Raw genomic sequence first — 20,959 nt, forward strand, 5'->3', positions numbered from 1 at the left:
TCCAAGATTTTGCAGCTCCTCCTTCACCATGCTGGCATGAAATCCACAGAAAATAATATTTGCATACATAATTTCAGAAAGATTGATAAAATGTTCAAACTTTACATAAAAAGAAAGCAACTTATAATAAGAAAAAGCTGCTTATATCAATTCTTGAGATTCACGGTGAAGGCATTTATTACAAACGCAGACTGATGCAGCTGTGTGGTCACTGATGCCAGGATTTTAAGAACGTGAAATATCTCGGAATCAAGTTCAGAGAAAAATATAATTGAATTTTCCCTCAATTTACCTACAGGTACATTCCTGGAAAGTTTGGTACATATTAAAATTGTGGGGAAAAAGTATTTTGTGTTTGTACATAAATCGGAATTGGTTTTAGGCTCAGATAATTGTAAGCTGGTCTTGCACCTATGGAAGACATTAGAAAACGTGGAGGACGATTTTTCACTAGGCACGACTATTCTGTGTGTTGCTAACAAGATCAGGAGGATACATCAGCGAGGTCCCCCCTCCGAAGACTTAAAAGTTATGGCCTAAACCTCCCCTCAACTTCCAAAATTCCCCCTAGGGGGCAGTACTACTCTTAATGAGAACCACTGTTCTCAGCTCAGGAGACAGCATTTTGGTGGGTGGGTGTCCCGAAAGTGTGCAAACCAGAATCTCAGTGTTCTCCTTTTGCCCCATAACCAAACAGTTTTGGTATATAGAAAAAAAATTAAGTCTACACCAAAATATGGAATTCACACTGCTTTGGATGAAACTGTAAATACTGAAAAGAGGTCTAGGATTCCATAGCCTATCACTCCACACATAAAATACATTTAACACAGGCCTGTTCTTGGATGTTGGAGGACGCTCCTCAACTTCTGCAGAATCACAGCAGTCGGGGCAAGGGGAGGAGCAGGATGTATGGGGGAGGGGAAAAGGGACAAGAACAGAGAAAAAGGTAACTGGAGAAACTTTTCTCTACAGCAAAGAGCTTCAAGGGTCCACTATTTGGCACAAGACAGACTTTGGTTCCAATCACCCCTCTGTCATTTACTAACTGTGGATGACTCATTCAATCTCAGTTCTTCACATGTACATTGGGGGATAATAATGGTATTTCATACCATTGTTAGAGTGATTGAGGGGTATATGTAAAGTGCCAGGCAAAGAGTAAAATTCACTTAATGTTGGCTGCAATTATTATTTTTTTAACTTTCAAATGCCCCTAGAGTATTGGTGGTTGGATATTTTTGAGATCTGGAACAAAAATGGTTCCTAGATATAAGAAGCAGAGTAACATCTGTGTTACTTTTTGGATATTCTGTCTCTTCCTCTTAAAATCTCATACCACAAATACAGTGGAAATCTAAATCATTTCCTTGTAAGAAAAAAAGGCAGTGTCTTTAAGAAACTTAATGGTTATAAAACAAGGCTGATGTTCCTAAGGTGTTTCAGAAAAGGACTTTACATTTCAAGTTAAAGAAGGGGAAAGGCTTGCTACCCCAATGTAACTTTAAATCACAAGTATGTATATTACAGCTGAAATTCCCAGATTTTAGTGGCTGTCTTGATATTTAGTCCTCAATATGTCAATATTTACATCACAGAAAGCATTTTATACAGGATCTCAAGCAAACCGGCTTGCCGATCACACTTGAGAAATGAACAGGGTGACAGAAAATCGAATGCTGTGGCAAAATCTTGTATCAGGCGTCCTTTTCAGAGTGTAAATCGCCAGCCAGAATCTACCCAGGCAAGGGGAGTAGGCAATGAGAGGTCTGTGTTCATGAGCACAGTACATGTCTCTTTGGGGCAGGAGTCTAAGCCAATTCTAGTGAGATTTTTGAGTATCTGTGATGTTATGACGACTCCTGGCAGAGGAATTCAATAAATATTTGTTGAATGCATATGTGAAGGTGAGAATTCTTGGGGGAAAACGCAGGAGAAATAAATTCTCCTTTATACTTTAAACACAACAATGAAAACTTTATGCTACAGTAATCTTTCATCATCATCATCACTGTAACACTTAGCATAACATCTACCCTCATAGCAAATTTTAAAGTAAACAATATTGTTAATTATAAGCACTCTGCTGTGCAATAGATCTCTAGGACATATTCATCCTGTATGACCAAAACTTCGTACCCTTTGACAAATACTACAGTAATCTTTCAAACCAGGAATGCCTGATTTATGACTGGTATAAGAGAAGAGGTAAGCATACATTTCTTGAGATTATCAATCAATACTCCTTTTGGAAATCAATTTGGTTACATGTATCAAATACATAGAACTGCTTTAAGACCTGGTAATTTGCTTTTTGGAAATGTATCCCCAATAGCAGGTAATGTATCCTTAACAGCAACTCTTATGTAGTACTTATTATGTGCCAGGAATTACTCTAACCACTGAGTGTCACACTGCTACAACATAGAGGATCTAGAATTTGAACTTGGGCCTTGTAGTTCCAAAGCCTGTGTGCGCTCTGACAACTTTTGCTGTCTTAGCTACAAAGATGTCCACTATGGCACTTTTTTTTTTTTTTTTTTTTATAACAGGAAAATTTAGAAACAAACTAAATGTTTGTCAGTGGGGTGTAAGTTAAAAAAACAATAGTATATCCATTGATAGAACACAAAGCAGGCATTAAAACTCAGGTTTTAGAAATAACGTGTTTGCAGGGGCAAGCAAGATATTTGGCTCAGTGGGAGGGGAGAAAGGCACAAAACAGGGCATATAGTCTTTCAGGTCTACTAAGTGTTTCCTTTGGGTGGTGAGATTTTAATTTTCTCCTTGGTGCTTTGTTGTATCTTCCCAATTTTCTGAATGAACTTGAGTTCCTTTTGTACTCAGAAAAAGAAAATTGCTAATAACAAATTTCTGTCTAGATCAGCACAGCCCAATCAAAATACAATGCAAGTCATACATGTAATTTAAAATGTTTTAGAAACCACAACCATATTAACAAAAGTAAAAAGAAACAGGTGAAGTTTTTAAAAAAATATTTCTTATTTAGCCTTTATATCTAAAATATTACTTCAACATGGAATCAATATAAAAATATTAATGGACTATTTTACTTTTTTGTATGAAATCTTCAAAGTCACTTTTAGCACACCTTAATTTGGTCTAGTCACATTTCAGCTGCTCAGTAAACAAGTGGCTACTGGTTACTGTGTTGAATCCTTGGTAGAAGCTTTACTTTCAGATCCAATGTGCCCAAAACATGACTCTGAAACCCTCCAGTAACTACCTCAATCTTCATGTGACCAGCCACACCTGTGTCAAACCGCTTCCTTAATGAGAAAGAGATGTGCTTCAGAGAAGGTGGATCTGAGTTTGAAGCCTCCCTCTAACACTGATCAGCTGTGTGATCTTCAGCAAGTTAATTAACTTCTCTGTGCCTCATTGGATCCTTTCTGTAAATGAGTATAAGGCCTACTTTGAGTTGTTGAGATTGAAATAATGTATTACAACACCGAATACATGGAAAGCACTTTATAACAGATTTTATTATCTAACCCTTGCCCTTTGCAACCTTCCTTATTCAGATCAAGGTTAGACTTAGCAGGAGGAAAGACAAGATTCTTAGAAAAGAGATGTAGGAAATCTCATTTAAAGTGGTCCTAGAACTAATTTGGGGGGATGTGGAGAGAATAGCTGGGGAATCTGTAATAAATACATTTGTATTTTAAAGGGGGCTACCTGATAGCAGGGCACAAATGGCACAACTTTTTGCTTGCTTCACATGGCTTTCCCTCAGCAAATAGTCAAGCCACTAAACAAACAGAAAAAAATCACTGAATACGTGCCAGGAACATGCTAGACAAAGGGGCTTAGGAGTAATTAAAAAAAAAAAAAAAAAAAAAAAAGGAGAGGTGCTCCCTTAACTGAATGAAGGAATGAATCAATGAACATTGTACATTTTCTGATTTTTCTCAATTCAGCTGTCTGTTCTTTTTGTTTTTTAGTTGCCTCTGCTGTTTTACCTAAGATTTTCTTTACTCTGATATTAGGTAGTGGGATTTCCTCTAGAACGCTCAACTGAAATATGATCTGTCTACAGTGGCTGAATCTAGGTGAAGTGTATATATGTACTCAGCTTTTGTGTAGGTTTCAAACATTTCAAAATTAAAAACTGGAAAAAAATCAATTATAATAGAAGGCCATTAATCATGACGTGTATCAATGGTTTTTTTTAGCATCACTGTTTATAACAGAGGCCACCAGAAACTATACAGATGCCGCAAAGAGGTGAATGACTAAGAAATTCACATAATCGAGGATAAAATACTATATAGCAATCAATTCACACCTGCAGACCTTTCAATTCATGGAAATACCTAATGAAATAATGTGAACTTGGGGAAAAAAAGCAGAAGAGAACCCCTGATTACAGTAATGAAAATACACGTGATATGCATTTACAAAAACTAAAAATGTATTTGGCGAGGTAGGACTATTACTTTCCCTTCTAGGTATGTTGCCCACATTCACAATAACAAAGAAAAATAAATAACACATATGGTAAGTCTTGTTTGCTAAGCAAACTTATCTTACATCAGAGGGCAGGATGGCCAGGAAAAACTGTGCATCTAGTGAAAAGAGTACCAACAAATATCCTTGGCAACCGACTTCCAGTTACTAGCGTGCAGTTTAACCTACTACTCAGAACCTAATAGCAGATTTGGGATTTTTCTTAATCGGAGTAATTATTTAGAACATACTCAATACAAATATTTGACCTAAACTAGTGTCAGATTTTATTTTTTACATGGTAATTCCTCAGTCCTTTAACCACAATAGTGCACACAAGGTAAAAACAATTAAGCCTGCTGCCTTTCCTTATTAGCGTGGTCTGATAGCACGCAGGGTAGATCAGAATAGCTGGTTGACATTGAGAGTCCCCAGTCACAAGCACTTTGTGCTTGAAGAAAATAAAAACCAAATCATTTAGTACTTAAAATTAACAACATTGGCATCACCTTGTGGGTTAAATGACTGAACAATAACTCAAGTTAGCTGTGTTCTATATTTCCTTTATTAATATAATTAGTATTCTTAGATCTTTTAAAATTGCTCTTCTCTAGCCCTAGGGGAAAATGATTTCAACAGGCTGAATACATATGCTGATTCAAGATACGCTTTCTCATACATCCAACCTCTATAAGTTTGGATGATAGAGCAATATAGAGTAATTCTGGCACCAACTCCTTAGCAATGTTGTTTAAAAACAAAAATGCCATTACACACATAAGCCAAGGATTTTTATGTTGCATTGCACATAAGCAAATTTATGTAATACTTTTAAAATATAAAAACCATGGCCTTAATTTTTTGGAAAACGATTACTTAAGAATATGGTAATTAAGAGACTCACAAATTGGTTGAAAAACTCAGAGCTAAAATTCACATGGGGTTGAAATACACCTTATAAAGAGCTGACATCCAAATTACATACACTTGACAAAACTTATAATTTAAACATTAAGTTATTTGCTAATCTCTTTGGGGAGGTACCAATATAATAAAAGGTTGAGAAATAATAATATCTGGTAAAATTATTTGCCTTGTCCCAAAATGGCTAAGCCTTAAAGTAGAATGATCTGAGTGCCAATCCTGGTTATAAAACTCACTCAAGATCTGAGTGTTCTTGGGCAAAATACTTAATTTCACTATGATTCAATTTTCCTATCTACTAAAATTAGAATTACTTAATATATAGTTGTATATTTATACTTAATATATGGTTTCTAAATTAAAACAATAAAGTAATTAAATAATGAACGCGAAAATACTAAGAGCAATACCAATCACTGCTATGGTACACTTATTATCCAGCAATTGTCTCATTCAAATGGATACCTTTTAAAATAGCCTTTTAAGCAGTACCAGAGCCACATTTTTGCATAACTTTAAGCCATAGGGCTAATTATACGTGACATTGAAATCTCACCAACAGAACTGCCCTATTTTAGTTTAAAAGAGACTTGAAGACACGATCCTAACAGTCCGAGTCATGTTTAAAGAAGCCATCAAAAACGGAAACAAACCTGAGATGGGTAAACAGACCTCCTCGGCAGAAGTTCATGTAGAAAACTAAAACCTAAAGTACTCATCCCAGGAAATCAATGTCTGCAAGATCCCAAAACAGAACGCCATTAACGCAAAGCACTCGACACCGAGTGACAGCGGAGACGTTTAGTAAAATTCAGGTCTTACTACTCCCCTGACAAAAAGCAACACAACACACAAAAGCAGAAACAACCAACACGCAAGTCAGGGACGGATCCGCTCGAGCCCCTCTGAGTCGCTTCACGGAGAGGGAACAGGAGGCTTGAGGCATATTTAATGAATGAAACCGAGGACTAGGGGTTTGCGAAAGTACACGAGACGGACCCTACCTTCCACAGATTTCCCGATACTGTGTAAGTGAGTGATAGAACTGTAGTTTTGGGTAATACTCTTCAGGAACCGTTCCATCTCTGGCTGGTGGTGGTAGCTGAAGTCCAGCGCAGCTACCACAGGCAGCAACAGCCCTAGCCAGAGGCGGGCGCAGTCCATGTTCTAGAGATGAATAAAAACAATAATAAAGCTGAGCAGGTGAGGAAGGGGGTGGTGGGGAGTGTGCACGTTACTCGCTTCGGCTCCGCTGTCTAGTCTCAGACCTCCCGGCACTAACACTCCCAGCTTCCGAAGGAGGTAAAAGTTGGAAGCAACACCTTCGGGAGTTTGCGCACCCGGAGCACGGGCAGCCCCTGGTGCCCTGCATCCCGCCTCCCACCCTCTCCTCCTCCCCACGTCTCCGCCGCTCTCCGCCGCCCGACAGCTGCAGCAGCTGCGCCCGACCCCGCGCGAACCCCTCCTCACCCCAGCCCAGGCGCTCACCGCAGCCCGGCGGCTGCCACCGGACGGGACCCGGTATTAATAGCCCGGCCAGGGTCCCACCCCCGACGCCTGACTGACGTCTCTCCGGCCCACTCAGGCGCCGCGAGGAGCACTCCGGGGCGGGGCCGAGCCGGGCGGTCTGGGCTCCTCTGTCTCTTTCTAGGTCCCCGGTCGCGGCGGCCTGTGCTGGGGGGCGGCTGAGAGCTTCCCGAAACCGAGTTACCTCTCGCGGCCCCAGTTTTTGCCGGCGCCCCAGGTCGGCAGTGCGCTCACCTCGGCCACGGCTCCGTCCGCTGAAGGGGTCCGGGGCGCTCCACCAAAGGCGCACGAGGTGTCTCCAGCTGCAGCGAGTTTGGAGACGCTAAAGGCTCGGACGGCTTCTCGAGTTGGGCGGTGCGGGCCGCCGCGCCCCGGGCTCACCTGGAGCCCCACGAGGCGCCGCGAGTCCCGGGCGCCCGCAGCCCCGCGCGGGCTCCTTTGCTCTTCGGCGCCGACCCGAGTCGCCAGGGCCGCGCTCCCAGCTGCGCCAGGCGGCCCAACCCTGCTCTGCAGTCGCGTGGCATTTCAGAACGTGCGTGTAGAAGTTTTAAATGCCGTCGTGTGGAGTCCAGGCAATTTTCCGACAAATATTTATAGTGTATGAGATTTGACTAAATCAGAGTTACATTGAAGACTGGCAATCTGGAAACCACACGGAGGAAGGAAGCAGAGGCATCATTGTAAAGTCAACGCTGCCGCCACTAACACTGCCTAGGGCAGTTTCAGTTATCTCTACCTAAAATGCTTCTTTCTGGAAGGATAGGGTGATCTGTGTTTGCACTAGAGATAACAAGGACTTCGCCGAAACCCAGAGGGTGTGTGGGACGGGCAAAGACCGCGCACACCTGTCACACATTACCTATCAGAGTAGCGGGAGATTTGTGCCACGGGTCCAGTGAATGTAAAACGTTTGAAAAGCACTGATTTGGGATAACATTCCCCTTTAACAGATTAAAAACAGTAGTGCCAGGGCCCCACCCCAGACAGGTTGAACAAAATTTCCGAGGCCCGGGAATGTGAGTGGAATGTGCCCTCAAGAGCTGAGAACCTCTAGTGACTGCCTGTCTCTTTTTTTTGTTGTTGTTGTTAAATAATTTATTGTTTTTTTTTTTTTATACAACTTTTAAAGGTTACTTTTCATCCTGCCTCTTCTTTGTGATACAGATACTACTGTAGAATTGAGCGGTTCGGAACCTGAGGCCCCCTGTGATTCCCGGGTAGCAGAGTAAAGAAGTTTGAGCTATGGTTATAGCATCACATGATATGGGTCCCTGTGTTTGCTCTGACACTCAATGGTTGTGTCAACTCTCTGTGCCTTAGTTTCCTAGTCGGTAAGATGGAAATGATAATTGTACTTAACCTAAATAAGGTTGGCAGTCATATTGTGAGAACTCTGGGAAGTATCTATTAAGTAAATAACCTAGTTTAATTCATACATCTTTAAGCAGAATTTTCTAAGAGTTGGAAAATCTTAATATGATGTTGTTGGGTTTTTGAGTGGATTAAAAGAGAAAGTATGCAGCAGTTACTATGCTAACTGTGATTTTTACCAGATGGTTTGAAGAAGTTCTTTCATTGTCGTTTATTGACTGGAGGCCTGAAAGGCGGTGGAATAGGGTCGAGGAGATTAAATTTAGGCAGAGTTACTCTAAGGAATGGGAAAGGGAACTGTCAAGGAACAAAGTGACGGATTTCTGATGTGACTTTAGAAATCAAACATTTGTTACAGAAGCAAGTGGCAGTTTTGAGATTTCCTTTAGTGACGCTGTGGCTGGAGCCTGGAGAAGATGGTGGCTTGGTCAATACTGGGATGTAGGTCGCCAGGGTTCTTATTCCAGATAAACAAAGGGGTGAGTTATAGTTGAAATTACTGCCCTTGGGGTTCACACTAGGTAAGGAATGGAAGCAAATTCAGGAGAGAGCCAATCAGAGAATGGAGGTAGGGAGTACAGGGGTTGGAGGGCTGAAGGTCCAGAACCTAGCCACTCAAAGTGTGGTCCAGGAACAGCATTGACATCACCTGGGAGCTTGCTGGAAATGCAGAGTCCCTTGTCTCACTCCAAACCTACTGAATCAGAACACGCATTTTAATAAGATTTCCAGTCCTATGTACGTTCAAATTTTCTAGAGGTCAAAAAAAAGTTTAGTGTTAGAGTGTGAAAGACATGGAGGAATAAAACGTTGGCCTAATAGACTAAAACACTAAAGTTTAAGACTTCAGAGGTGATCTTTCTAAGCACGACACCACTAAAGGTAAAAACATAATAAAAAGGCAGATAATTTAACATCATAAAAATGTATACCTTCTATAAGGAAAACTCAGCATAAAGGTTACCCAAAAAATTGCAAACTGGAAGAATTCATAGCTCTTACAAAATCAAGAATGGGCAAGGCCATTAATAGGTGGTTCATAAAAGCAGTAATACAAATGGTCAATAAACATAGTAAAATTTACTGACCTGGTTAGCAATCAAAGAACTACACATTAAAAGGGCAAAGTAATATTTTGTTTTGCTTACCACCAAGAAAGATTAAAAAGATTGATAATACCTAGAAATGGGGGCTTCCCTGGTGGCGCAGTGGTTGAGAGTCTGCCTGCCAATGCAGGGGACGTGGGTTCGAGCCCTGGTCTGGGAAGATCCCACCTGCCGCGGAGCAGCTGGGCCCGTGAGCCACAATTACTGAGCCTGTGAGCCACAATTACTGAGCCTGCGCTTCTGGAGCCCGTGCTCCGCAACAAGAGAGGCCGCGACAGTGAGAGGACCCCGCACCGCGATGAAGAGTGGCCCCCGCTCGCCGCAACTGGCGAAAGCCCTCGCACAGAAAAGAAGACCCAACACAGCCAAAAATAAATAAAGAAATACCTAGAAATGGACAAGATCTGGGGAAATAACATTTCTGCTATTTAAATGGTATTATAAATTGATACACCTTTCTGGAGGAAATCTGGGGAATAGACATCAAAATTTAAAATACGCTCTTTCTTGCTAAAAACTTAAGCTATACAAGTAATTTGGAGAAGTGCTGAGTTTATATGGTAGGATCTTTATAAGCACCACTGTTTTTAATTGTGACCAAGTAGATAAACAAACAATAGCAGGTTGATTATATCAGTGGTTCTCAACTGGGCGTTAACATTGCCCAGAGAAGACATTTGGAAATAGGTGGGAATATTTTTGATTGTCATGACTGGTGTGTAGGGGTGGGGGGCAGGGAGGACAGTGCTACTGGCATCTAGTGGGTAGAGGGCAGGGAGGACAGTGCTACTGGCATCTAGTGGGTAGAGGGCAGGGAGGACAGTGCTACTGGCATCTAGTGCGTAGAGGGCAGGGAGGACAGTGCTACTGGCATCTAGTGGGTAGAGGGCAGGGAGGACAGTGCTACTGGCATCTAGTGGGTAGAGGGCAGGGAGGACAGTGCTACTGGCATCTAGTGGGTAGAGGGCAGGGATGCTGCTAAACATCCTCCAATGACAACACAGCCTCCCACAGCAAAGAATTATCCAGCCCCAAATTTTGGTGCTGAGGTTGAGACACCTTGGGTCAGATAAAGAATATTATAGCCATACAATAAAATATTTTCAGCCATATTAATGATGATATAGGTCTGTATTTATTGGCTTGAAAAAATAAGTCATTGAGTGGCAAAAAGCAGATTGTAAAAGTAAAATGAATAGTAAATTCCCATTTCGAAAAGCAAACAAACTATTCCTAGCAAAAAGTTTTAAGGGTTACAGAATGCTGAGTGGTCAGCTCTAAGTTGCCAGGTTTTGATTTTTCTTTTTTAAATCTTTCTGTATTTTCCGAAAAAATTTGCAGTTAAACATGTGTTACTTTTAATCGGAAGAACAATGAAGGCATTTTCATCTAAAAGCAAAACAGAGTGAAAAGCACAGAAGTGTCAGAGGTAAACAGTCCTAAATGAAGACGGGATCTACAATTTCTTTGGAGTGAATTACAGAACTGAAGAAGGTCATTGGAAATGGGATATTAAGGAATTTGAAAAGCTAGGGTGGGCAGATGATTCTGTCCAAGGACAGAACTCTGAAGTTCCCTGAGATAGTGGTAGGAATTGGAGCAGAGGGGGAGACTACGGTCAGGGGCTAAATACCTCAATAGATGTCAACAAAAATGGAAAGACCAATGAACCTAGACTTTGTGACCTTCCAACTTGCTTTTTCCTTCTTCTAAAAGTGTCACAAGAAAATATGAACAAGGTAAAAGAAATTTTTAAAATCTACAAATTCCATTTACCCAGAAACAACCATTCTTAAAACAAATTTAGGTATTAATTAGTCCCCTAATGTTATACATTTGTTTCTGGTATTTCACTGTTACACACAGTAAATAGTCTTAGAGCTAAATTTTTGAGCACATACTTATTTCCTTAGGATCAATTCTTAGACATGCAATTTAAAGCATTTGGCCAAGCTGTATTCCTATAAAATGTCAAAAGTGTAATTTCAAAATGTTTGAAAAAGTTCTCATACAAGTATAAAGTAAACGTAAGTCAAGTTTTTATTTTAACTCATTATTAAGCAAGCCAGCAGGAAACAAAACTGGTTCCAAGAAAGATATGGGAAATAATGTTTTATATATATCAGTGTAAGAAAAAGAGAATACTGAAATCATTCTAAATTATTGATAAATTAGATATAAATCTGATTAATGTCCTGCAGAGCAGTAAACTATAACCTTTGGTGTTATCTTCTCTACAGAGCAGAAATCATTTTCATCTGTAAAGGACAAAAGTTATTTGTATCTCTATTAGACAAAAATATTAGCATCTTACCAATTTTCTACAAGTTAACATTTAAATTTCTTTTTTTTAAAGACAAAATTTGACCTATATCTATTAAAGAAATTGATCAATAACTAATAACCTTCTAAAAACAGAAAATGCCAGGCCCAGATGGGTCACTGGTGAATTCTACCAAACATTTAAGGAAGAAATTTTACTAATTCTCTACAGTCTCTTTTAGAGTATAAAAGCAGAGGGAATACTTCCTAACTCATCTGTGATGCCAGCATTATTCTTATACTAAAATCAGAAAAATATATTACAAGAAAAGAAAACTACAGATCAGTATCTCTCACGAACATAGATGCAAAAATCATCAACCAAATATTAGCAGACTGAATCCAAAAAAGTATAAAAAGAATTATACATCATGACCCAATTAGATTTATGCCAGGTATATAAGGCTGGTTAAACATTTGAAAATCAAATAATCTATCATTTCAACAGACTAAAAAAAGAAATACCACGTGATCATATCAATAGATGCAGAAAAAAGCATTTGACAGAATCCAACACTCATTCTTGATAAAAACTCTCAGTAAACTAGGAGTAGAGGAGAACTTTCTCAAATTGATAAAGACTACAAAGCTGATTCACTTCATTGTACAGCAGAAACTTAAACAACATTGCAAAGCAATTATACTCCAATAAAAAATAAAATAAAATTCATTTGCACAAAGCAAAAAAAAAAAAACCCAAAAAGAAACCTACAACTAACATCATACTTAATGATGAGAGACCTGAAGCTTTTCCACTAAGATCAGGAACAAAGCAAGGATGTCCTCTCTCACCACTCCTTTTCAACATCATACTGGCTGTCTTTGCTAATGAAATCAGGCAAAAAAGGGTAAAAAAATGTACACAATTGGGAAAGAAGACACAAAACTGTCTTTGTTCACAGATGACATGATCATATATGTAGAAAATCTGAAAGAATTAACAAACAGACAAAGACACCTCCTGGAACAAATAAGTGATTGTTACAAGGTTGCAGGATTCAAGGTTAGTATATAAAATCAAATGTTTTCCTATATACTAACAACAAGTGGAATTTAAAATTTAAAACGTAATGCTATTTACATTAGCACCCCCCAAAAAGAAATACTTAGGTATAAATCTAACAAAATATGTACAAATCTATATGACGAAAACTATAAAACTCTGATGAACAAAATCAAAGAACTAAATAAATGGAGAGAGATTCTGTGTTCATGTATAGGAAGATTCAATATTGTCAAGATGTCAGTTCTTCCCAACTTGATCTGTAGATTCAATGCTATACCAGTTAAAGTCCCAGCAAGTTATTTTGTCAATATCAACACACTGAGTCTACAGTTTATTTGAAGAGGCAAAAGACCCAGAGTAGCCAACACAATTAATTAAAGGAGAAGAACAAAGTTGGAGTGACGTGATCCAACTTCGAGACTTACTATAAAGCTACAATAATCAAGACAGTGAGGTACTGGTGAAAGAGTAAACAAATAGATCAATGTCAGTAATCTCCTGTAACTGACTCGGCACCGTCAACATTCTCTTTTGTCTTATCTGAGGATGGTATTTAAGGTGAGGCTTCAGCCATTTTGGCAAGTTGCTCGGTTTTCCTGGTCTCTCCCTTGTATACACATTATTAAACTTTGGTTTGATTTTCTCCTTTTAATCTATCTCATGTCAATGTAATTCTTAGACCAGCCAGAACAATCTAGAAGGGTAGAGGAAAATTTCTTCCTCCCTGACACAAATGAACATGAATCATGAAAAGAATAATTGATAAGCTGAACTTCATTAAAATTAAAAACTTCTGCAGAATGACAATATCAAGAGAATTAGAAGACAAGCCACAGACTGGGAAAAATTATTTGCAAAAGACACATCTGATAAAGGATTGTTATACAAAATATACAAAGAACTCTTAAAACTCAACAATAAGAAAACAACCTGATTTAAAAATGGGCCAAAGATCTTAACAGACTCTTCACAAAAGAAGAGATATAGACGGCATATAAGCATATTAAAAGATGCTCCACATCCTAAGTCAACAGGGAAATGTAAATTAAGATAACAATGAGATTTAATTACACACCTATCAGAGTGGCCAAAATTGGGATCACTGATAACACCAAATGCCGATGAGGATGTGGAACTGTCATACATTGCTAGTGGGAGTGCAAAATAGTACAGCCACTTTAGAAGACAGTTTGGTGTTTTCTTACAAAACAAAACATATTCTTACCATACAATTCAGCAATCTCGTTCCTTGGTATTTACCCAAATGAGTTGAAAACTTATGGCTACACAAAAAAACTGCACAAAGATGTTTACAGCAGCTTTATTTACAACTGTCAAAACTTGGAAGCAACCAAGATGTCCTCCAGTAAGTGAATGGATAGACTGTCGTGCATTCAGGCGGTGGAATGTTATTCAGTGCGGAAAAGAAATGAGCTACACAGACGCAGAGAACAAACGTATGGACACCAAGGGGGAAGGAGGTGGTGGGATGAATTGGGAGATTGGGATTGATATATATACACTACTGATACTACGTATAAAATAGATAACTGATGAGAACCTACTGTATAGCATAGGGAGCTCTACTCAATGCTCTGTGGTGACCTAAGTGGGAAGGAAATCCAAAAAAGAGGGGATATATATATATGGCTGATTCACTTTGCTGTACAGTAGAAACGAACACAACATTGTAAAGCAAGTATACTCCAATAAAAATTTTAAAAAAAAGAAATGAGCTATCTAGCTATAAAAAGACATGTATGGGGCTTCCCTGGTGGTGCAGTGGTTGGGAATCTGCCTGCCAATGCAGGGGACACGGGTTCGAGCCGTGGTCTGGGAGGATCCCACATGCCGTGGAGCAACTGGGCCCGTGAGCCACAACTACTGAGCCTGCGCGTCTGGAGCCTGTGCTCCGCAACAAGAGAGGCCGCGATAGTGAGAGGCCCGCGCACCGCGATGAAGAGTTGCCCCCGCTCACCGCAACTGGAGAAAGCCCTCGCATAGAAATGAAGACCCAACACAGCCAAAAATAAATAAATAAATAAATAAATAAAATAAAAAAAGACATGGATGAACTTTAAATGCATATCACTAAGAGAAAGAAGCCAATCTGAAAAAGCTACATAGTATATGATTCCAAGTACAGTAAGTCCCCTATATATGAACGAGTTCCCTTTCGAGAGTGTGTTCGTAAGTCCAGTTTGTTTGTAAGTCCAACAAAGTTAGCCTAGGTACCCAGCTAACGCAATTGGCTATATAGTACTGTACTATAATAGGTTTATAATACTTTTCACACAAATAATACATAAAAAACACAAAAAATAAAGAAAACACTTTTAATCTCACAGTACACTACCTTGAAAAGTACAACAGCTCTCCCATCTTTTCACCTCACTCCACTCTCTCAATTATTTTCACTTTTGTTTCCATCGTTATCGTTTGGCGCCTCTTAGCAGTGCCAGCTACATCACCACTGCTTTTACGCTTGTTTCCGTACATGCTGGGCTTGAAATAAAGATACTGTCCTACTGTACTCTATACAGTACTGTATAGTAAAGTACACAAAAGCACAACCACTTGTAGAGGATGCATGTATGTGACAATGTACGCCAGACACGTGAACTAACTTACGTGATTGGACACGCGAACGCACGTTCGCATCTTTGAAGGTTCGCAACTTGAAGGTTCTTATGTAGGGGACTTACTTTGTAGGACGTTCTAGAAAAGTCAAAACTATGGAGACAATGAAAAGATCACTGGTTGCCGGGGTAGCGTTGAAGGGGTGGGGGCTGACTAGACAGAGCACATAGAATTTTAGGGCAGTGAAAATACTCTGTATATTATAATGATGGATAAATGTCATTACACATTTGTTCAAACCCATAGGATTTACAACACCAAGGGTGAACCCTTAGGTAAACTACAGATGATTGGGCGTTTATGATGTGTCAATGTAGGCTCATCCTTGGTGGAAAATTTACTATTCTGGTGAATGATGTTGATAATGGGGAGGCTATGCACATATAGGGGCAGAGAGTATATGGGAAATCTCTCTACCTCCTTCTCAATTTTGTTGTAAACCTAAAACTGCTCTTAAAAACGTCGCCTTTAAAAAAGACAAGTTTTCTTGAAATTTCACCTGTAGAATATGATGCCTCATACTAATGCCACTCAATGACTCCACTGCCTGCTGCTTCCCATATAGCTGAGAGGGGTATTTACTGTAAGCCTGACTCTCCCCCCTCAGCCCTACGCCTACCTCCTGCAAACTAGCTCCCCCAAATCAGATCTCTACCTCCACCAAAACGGAATCTGTTAGTTCTTGATAAAAATAAGAGAAGAAAGTGACTTTACAGTGTTGGAGGATGGAAAGATTACTATTTTTAGTCAGGGGTATGAAAGCTGTTAGTGAAAAGCGAGATGGTTTCCAATAAGGTCCAAGATTCTGTCCTTCTCCTAGACGACCACAGAGTGATATCTAAACAGTGGGACCCAGAAATTTAAAGAACACAGTTCAACTCAAGCACTCTGTTTGAAACAAGAACTCTGTAGTCTGTCCTGTATCTTTTTTTCTTTTTGGTTGGGCTCCTTTATTTTTTAGAACTGTACATCTCTTTAATAAGCGTTTCTCTAGGGATGGTGATTGTGTTTTTTATTTGTTATGCAAGCTTCTATTGAAATCCAAGCAGAATCGTTCTTTTATCTTGGCTGTGCAGCTGGAAATATGTTAGCATTCCTTTGGGAGACTTATAAAGGATTGTGTACACATCTGTGTTCATGATAAACTTCTGAATTCTAGAATTTTTGATAGCATACAGAAAGAAAGAGCTGAAAAATGCTAAGTCATCAAAAAGCACAAGGTAGGTCCTGGAAGGGTATAACAATAGAGAGCAGTGACTACAAAAGCATCCACCATTATCACTCTCCCCATGGTCCCTCTTCAGTGCTGCATGCATCACTGTGGGAGTAACCCTATTTGTTGCTCTGGCCCACCCTTCCTTCCCTCCTTCCCTCCCTCCCTCCCTCCTTCCTTTCTTCCTTCCTCCCTCTCTTTCATTCATTCATTCTTTTCGTTATCAATTATTTATTGCTTACCTGTGCCAGGCACTGTGCTATCTCCCAGGGAGTACAACTGTGAACAAGACAGGCCAAATCCCTGCCCTTATGTAGCTTACATTCTAGAATCAAAATTCTCCGCTAAAGAAGCTCACATGTTCGAAGAAACCTGTGATCTTTCTTGGGAGTTGGCTTGACATTACTTTCTGCCTCTTATGTATTATCTTCAGGGGTTTGGACCACATTCTACATTGCAAAGCATGACCTTCTTGGCTCAACATTTTATCTATCTACTGACAGTGGAGCAAAATGAAAGTTTAATCAGATCAAAGCTTAGATCTGACCCTCCAGGGTGTCCTAACACACCGGTTGAGAACCACTGTCAGGAAAAATCTAAACAAGTGTGGTATGTATTTAATTTAGGTCAGGAAGGTACCCCAACTAGAGTGAGTTGGGTTCCACAGCATCTAGGTCAGTGCTTAGTATATGCTTGCTGATTTATAAATGTTACTCTAGGAAGAAGAGAGCCTCAATATATTTTTACATATTAAGCAATATAGTAAATTGCTCAAAACTAAGTCCGTGGAGCCCGATCACCCAAGTTTAAACCCTGGCTCTGCCACTTACTGTTTGGCTTTGAGCATGTTACTTAACCTCTCTGTGTTTTCATGGCTTTATCTGTAAAATGGGGTTAATCATGGTATCAATCTTATAAGTTTGTAGGGATCTTATAGGGTTGCACATATTAAATGAGTTATTATATGCAAAGACCTTATAACAAACAGCAACTGGCATATTGTAAATTCTTCATAAGCCCCAGACTGGAGCTATTGTTGTTATCATTATTATTACCACCTAGGGAAAATGAGCAAGACAGAAAGGAACAAAAGATATAGTAGATTGCTTCTGTTTCTCTTTTATTTCTACATCCCAGCTTCTTCCAATATATTCCCAATAGTGGAATAGATCTTAATCAATCATGATAATCTACTGTTAGGGAGCAATTGTTAGAAGTGACTTTTTCTCTTAAAAGCTTGGTCTTTGAGTGCAAAAATAATTCTCACTTTTTCTGCTATACTTTATATGATAGATTTGAGAGAAAGCTTCCTGGGCCAAATAAGGCAAATTTCCAAAGCCAAGATGATAACATTTAGCAGCATTTAATTGGGTCACTGGATTATGTAGCTATCAAACCATCTGCCATAAGAGCAGATGATAAATGTACTCATGCCTGTTTAGGAAACAGTATAATCACTGAATTCCATTTTCTTCTCTAGCTTTGTTTTAAATGTTGAGAAATTAATATCTTTTGGCTCATTAAAAAAAAAAAAAAAAACCTGTGTATTTGAGAAACGGTTCTCCAACTTTGTTAATATCCCATACCTGCCACGAAAAGAAAAGGGGTGAGGGCAGGGAGAAAGAAAGAAAAAGATGTATATGTACCAGAATGACAGACTATTTGCATATAGTTGATACTTGTAAGTTCATCTAATTATTTACTTTTCAATGATCCTTTTGAAAATAGCCCAAATCATGTCCATTCAACAATGACCTCCACAAAATCAAATTATAAATATACTTAGACAACATCCAAAACAAATTCTCGTCTCCTCATGATTGCTTGATTGATTCATTCATTCAGCCTGTCAATAATTATTTATTGACCATCAAATAATATACTAAGCACTGTGAATACCATGGTGGAAAGGAGAAACATAGCCTTCATACTAATAGAGTTCATATTCGATTGGGGAAGTCACAGAGATCAAGAAACACTCAGTGACCATTTTGATGTGTATCACAAATAAGGAAATTACAGGATATTATGAGACAGACTAACAGAAGGAACTAATCAGGTTGGGGTGGGCATGAGTGGAGGTCAGAGAAGGCTTCTTCAAGATGTGTCTCTTTAAGCTGAAACCTAAAGGATGGAGAAAGGGAGGGTCCAGACAGAGAGAATAGTGTGTTTTATATGCTCATGTAGTTTTCATTACATTTTTCACACCCATTAGAAACAATATTGAGATGAGCCATTCCATTTTTTATACATTTATACTGTCATATTTTCTATCCATTTCCAACATCCCGACTTTCCAAACAACTCTAATAGATGTTTCTCATCTAAAAGCATCTGAACACCTGATTTCAATGTGGGGACATGGGGTTTCCCCCCCCACCAAAAAGCAGTTCTCTGGACACAAACTGGGTGTCTTACAATTCAACTCAATTCTGACACTACTGAAAACTAATAAACAGAAAACATTTAAAATGGAATGGGAAGGACAGAAGAAGGAGCTCTCAGGCCCTACCACTCAACTTCATTTGCATTACTAACAGCAAGAGACATATCTTGCATCTCCAACAGGAAGAAAGCTACTACTTTACTACCCAGCAGGAGGAAGGAAGGCTTTCTCCTTGCCCGGCAACTGCCCTGCCAATGAGACCGTCACAACTCAGCCAATAAAAAGCCAGTACACTTCAAACTCCTGTTTCCACCAATGGACTCTTTGTTTATAACAGCTCTTCCAAACTCCCCCTTCTCCTTTATAAAAGAACGGTCCTCTCCTTTGTTCTCTGGACTTGCCTCTGGTTCTCCATAAATTGCGTGTACTGAATTGCATTTCTTTGCTGTTTCTTGAATAAACTCATTTTGATGGTAAAACAACTGGCTGTTTTATTGTTTTAAGTCAGCACTATCTACACAGAGATAGTATCAGATTCCACAGGTTACGCGTTCAGTCCTACAAGACTGGTCCCTCGTCCTCCTATCCGCCCACCCACCTTCAGGTGAGAATCACAAATCCAGGTTATCACCTGAGCTTCTGAGCAACCGGCTATAGGTTGGAGGTTTCCACAACCCCCATCCCCTTGGGGTCAATTAATTTGCTGGAATGGCTCACAAGACTCAGAAAAACATTTTACTTACTAGAGCACCAGTTTCCTATAAAAGGATATAGCTCAGGAACAGCCAGATGGAAGAGATGCACAGAGCAGGGCGTGTGGGAAGGACTCTGAGCTTCCATGCTCTCCAGGTGAGCACCAAATCTCCACCAACCCAGAAGCTCTTTGAGCCTCCTCCTTTGGGGCTTTATGGATGCTTCATTACAAAAGCACAATTGATTAAATCATTGGCCATTGGCAATTGATTCTCTCTCCCTCCCTGACCCAGGGGGTAGGACTGAAAGTTCCAACTCTCTAATCACATTTGGTTCTCCTGGCAACCAGTTCCTATCCTTAGGTGCAAAAGTCATCTCATTTTTATATAGCAAGAGACACCTTTAAGCTCTCATCACTTAGGACATTCTAGGGGTTTTAGGAGCTCTGTGCCAGAAACTTGATGAAGACAAAATATATATTTCTTATTATAAGTCACAATATCACAGCATCTGAAAGCAAATTCTCAAGGCCCCAGAAAGAATCTAACAAACAAACAAATAGGACCCAAACATTTAAGGGTTCTGTGCTTTTGCTGGGTTAGGCCTTTATTTAACTCCTATCGGGAATTATCTTCAGACTATGGAGGAGTCATTTCAGTTTCACCTTTCCAGAATCAACAGAACTTTTTTTTTTTTATAATTTAATTAATTAATTAATTAATTAATTTATGGCTGTGTTGGGTCTGTGTTTCTGTGCGAGGGCTTTCTCTAGTTGTGGTGAGTGGGGGCCACTCTTCATCGCGGTGCGCGGGCCTCTCACTATCGCGGCCTCTCTTGTTGCGGAACACAGGCTCCAGATGCACAGGCTCAGTAATTGTGGCTCACGGGCCTAGTTGCTCCGGGGCATGTGGTATCTTCCCAGGCCAGGGCTCGAACCCCTGTCCCCTGCATTAGCAGGCAGATTCTCAACCACTGCGCCACCAGGGAAGCCCCTCAACAGAACTATTGAAACTTAAGTTTTATAATTGTCCCCTTGATCTGTTCCCCCAAATAGCCCAGGTTTCATTATTTACCTATAATAGCTGGGATATGGGTATCAGAAAAATACTGCGAACAATTTATTTTCTGGAGTTTTCAGTGGAAGTGTGAAACTACCTGTTTTATGATCTTAAGTGATCGTTCTCCGAGGAAGATGGAAGAGGGGTGGTGAGTGGCCTTGTGCATCTGCTCACTTCTGAATTGAAGGTGGAGACAGCTGCTCCTAAACCAGATGGACTAAGAGAGTAGAAGAAAGTCTGGCT

At 39.8% G+C, this 20,959-nt stretch overlaps 1 protein-coding gene across 6 annotated transcripts in view; it reads right to left on the minus strand.

Moving 5' to 3' along the window:
* CPM (carboxypeptidase M) overlaps positions 1-8,466 on the minus strand; it is a 92,437-nt gene extending 83,971 nt beyond the window's left edge. The window contains exons 1-2 of one of the 6 annotated variants that reach the window (XM_082351691.1): positions 7,156-8,466; positions 6,399-6,561 (exon numbers count right to left, since the gene is read on the minus strand). In XM_082351691.1, coding sequence (XP_082207817.1) covers positions 6,399-6,558 — 160 coding nt within the window. In that variant the 5' untranslated portion in view covers positions 6,559-6,561; positions 7,156-8,466. Of the gene's footprint in view, positions 1-6,398; positions 6,562-6,864; positions 6,966-7,155 lie in introns of those variants that run through there. The other 5 variants (XM_082351693.1, XM_082351690.1, XM_082351692.1 and 2 more) reach the window with 5 other exon arrangements.
* Between the last annotated feature and the right edge of the window lie 12,493 nt (positions 8,467-20,959).

The sequence above is a fragment of the Balaenoptera borealis genome (genome assembly GCF_965194805.1).
Source record: "Balaenoptera borealis genome assembly, chromosome: 13".
Lineage (NCBI taxonomy): Eukaryota > Metazoa > Chordata > Mammalia > Artiodactyla > Balaenopteridae > Balaenoptera > Balaenoptera borealis.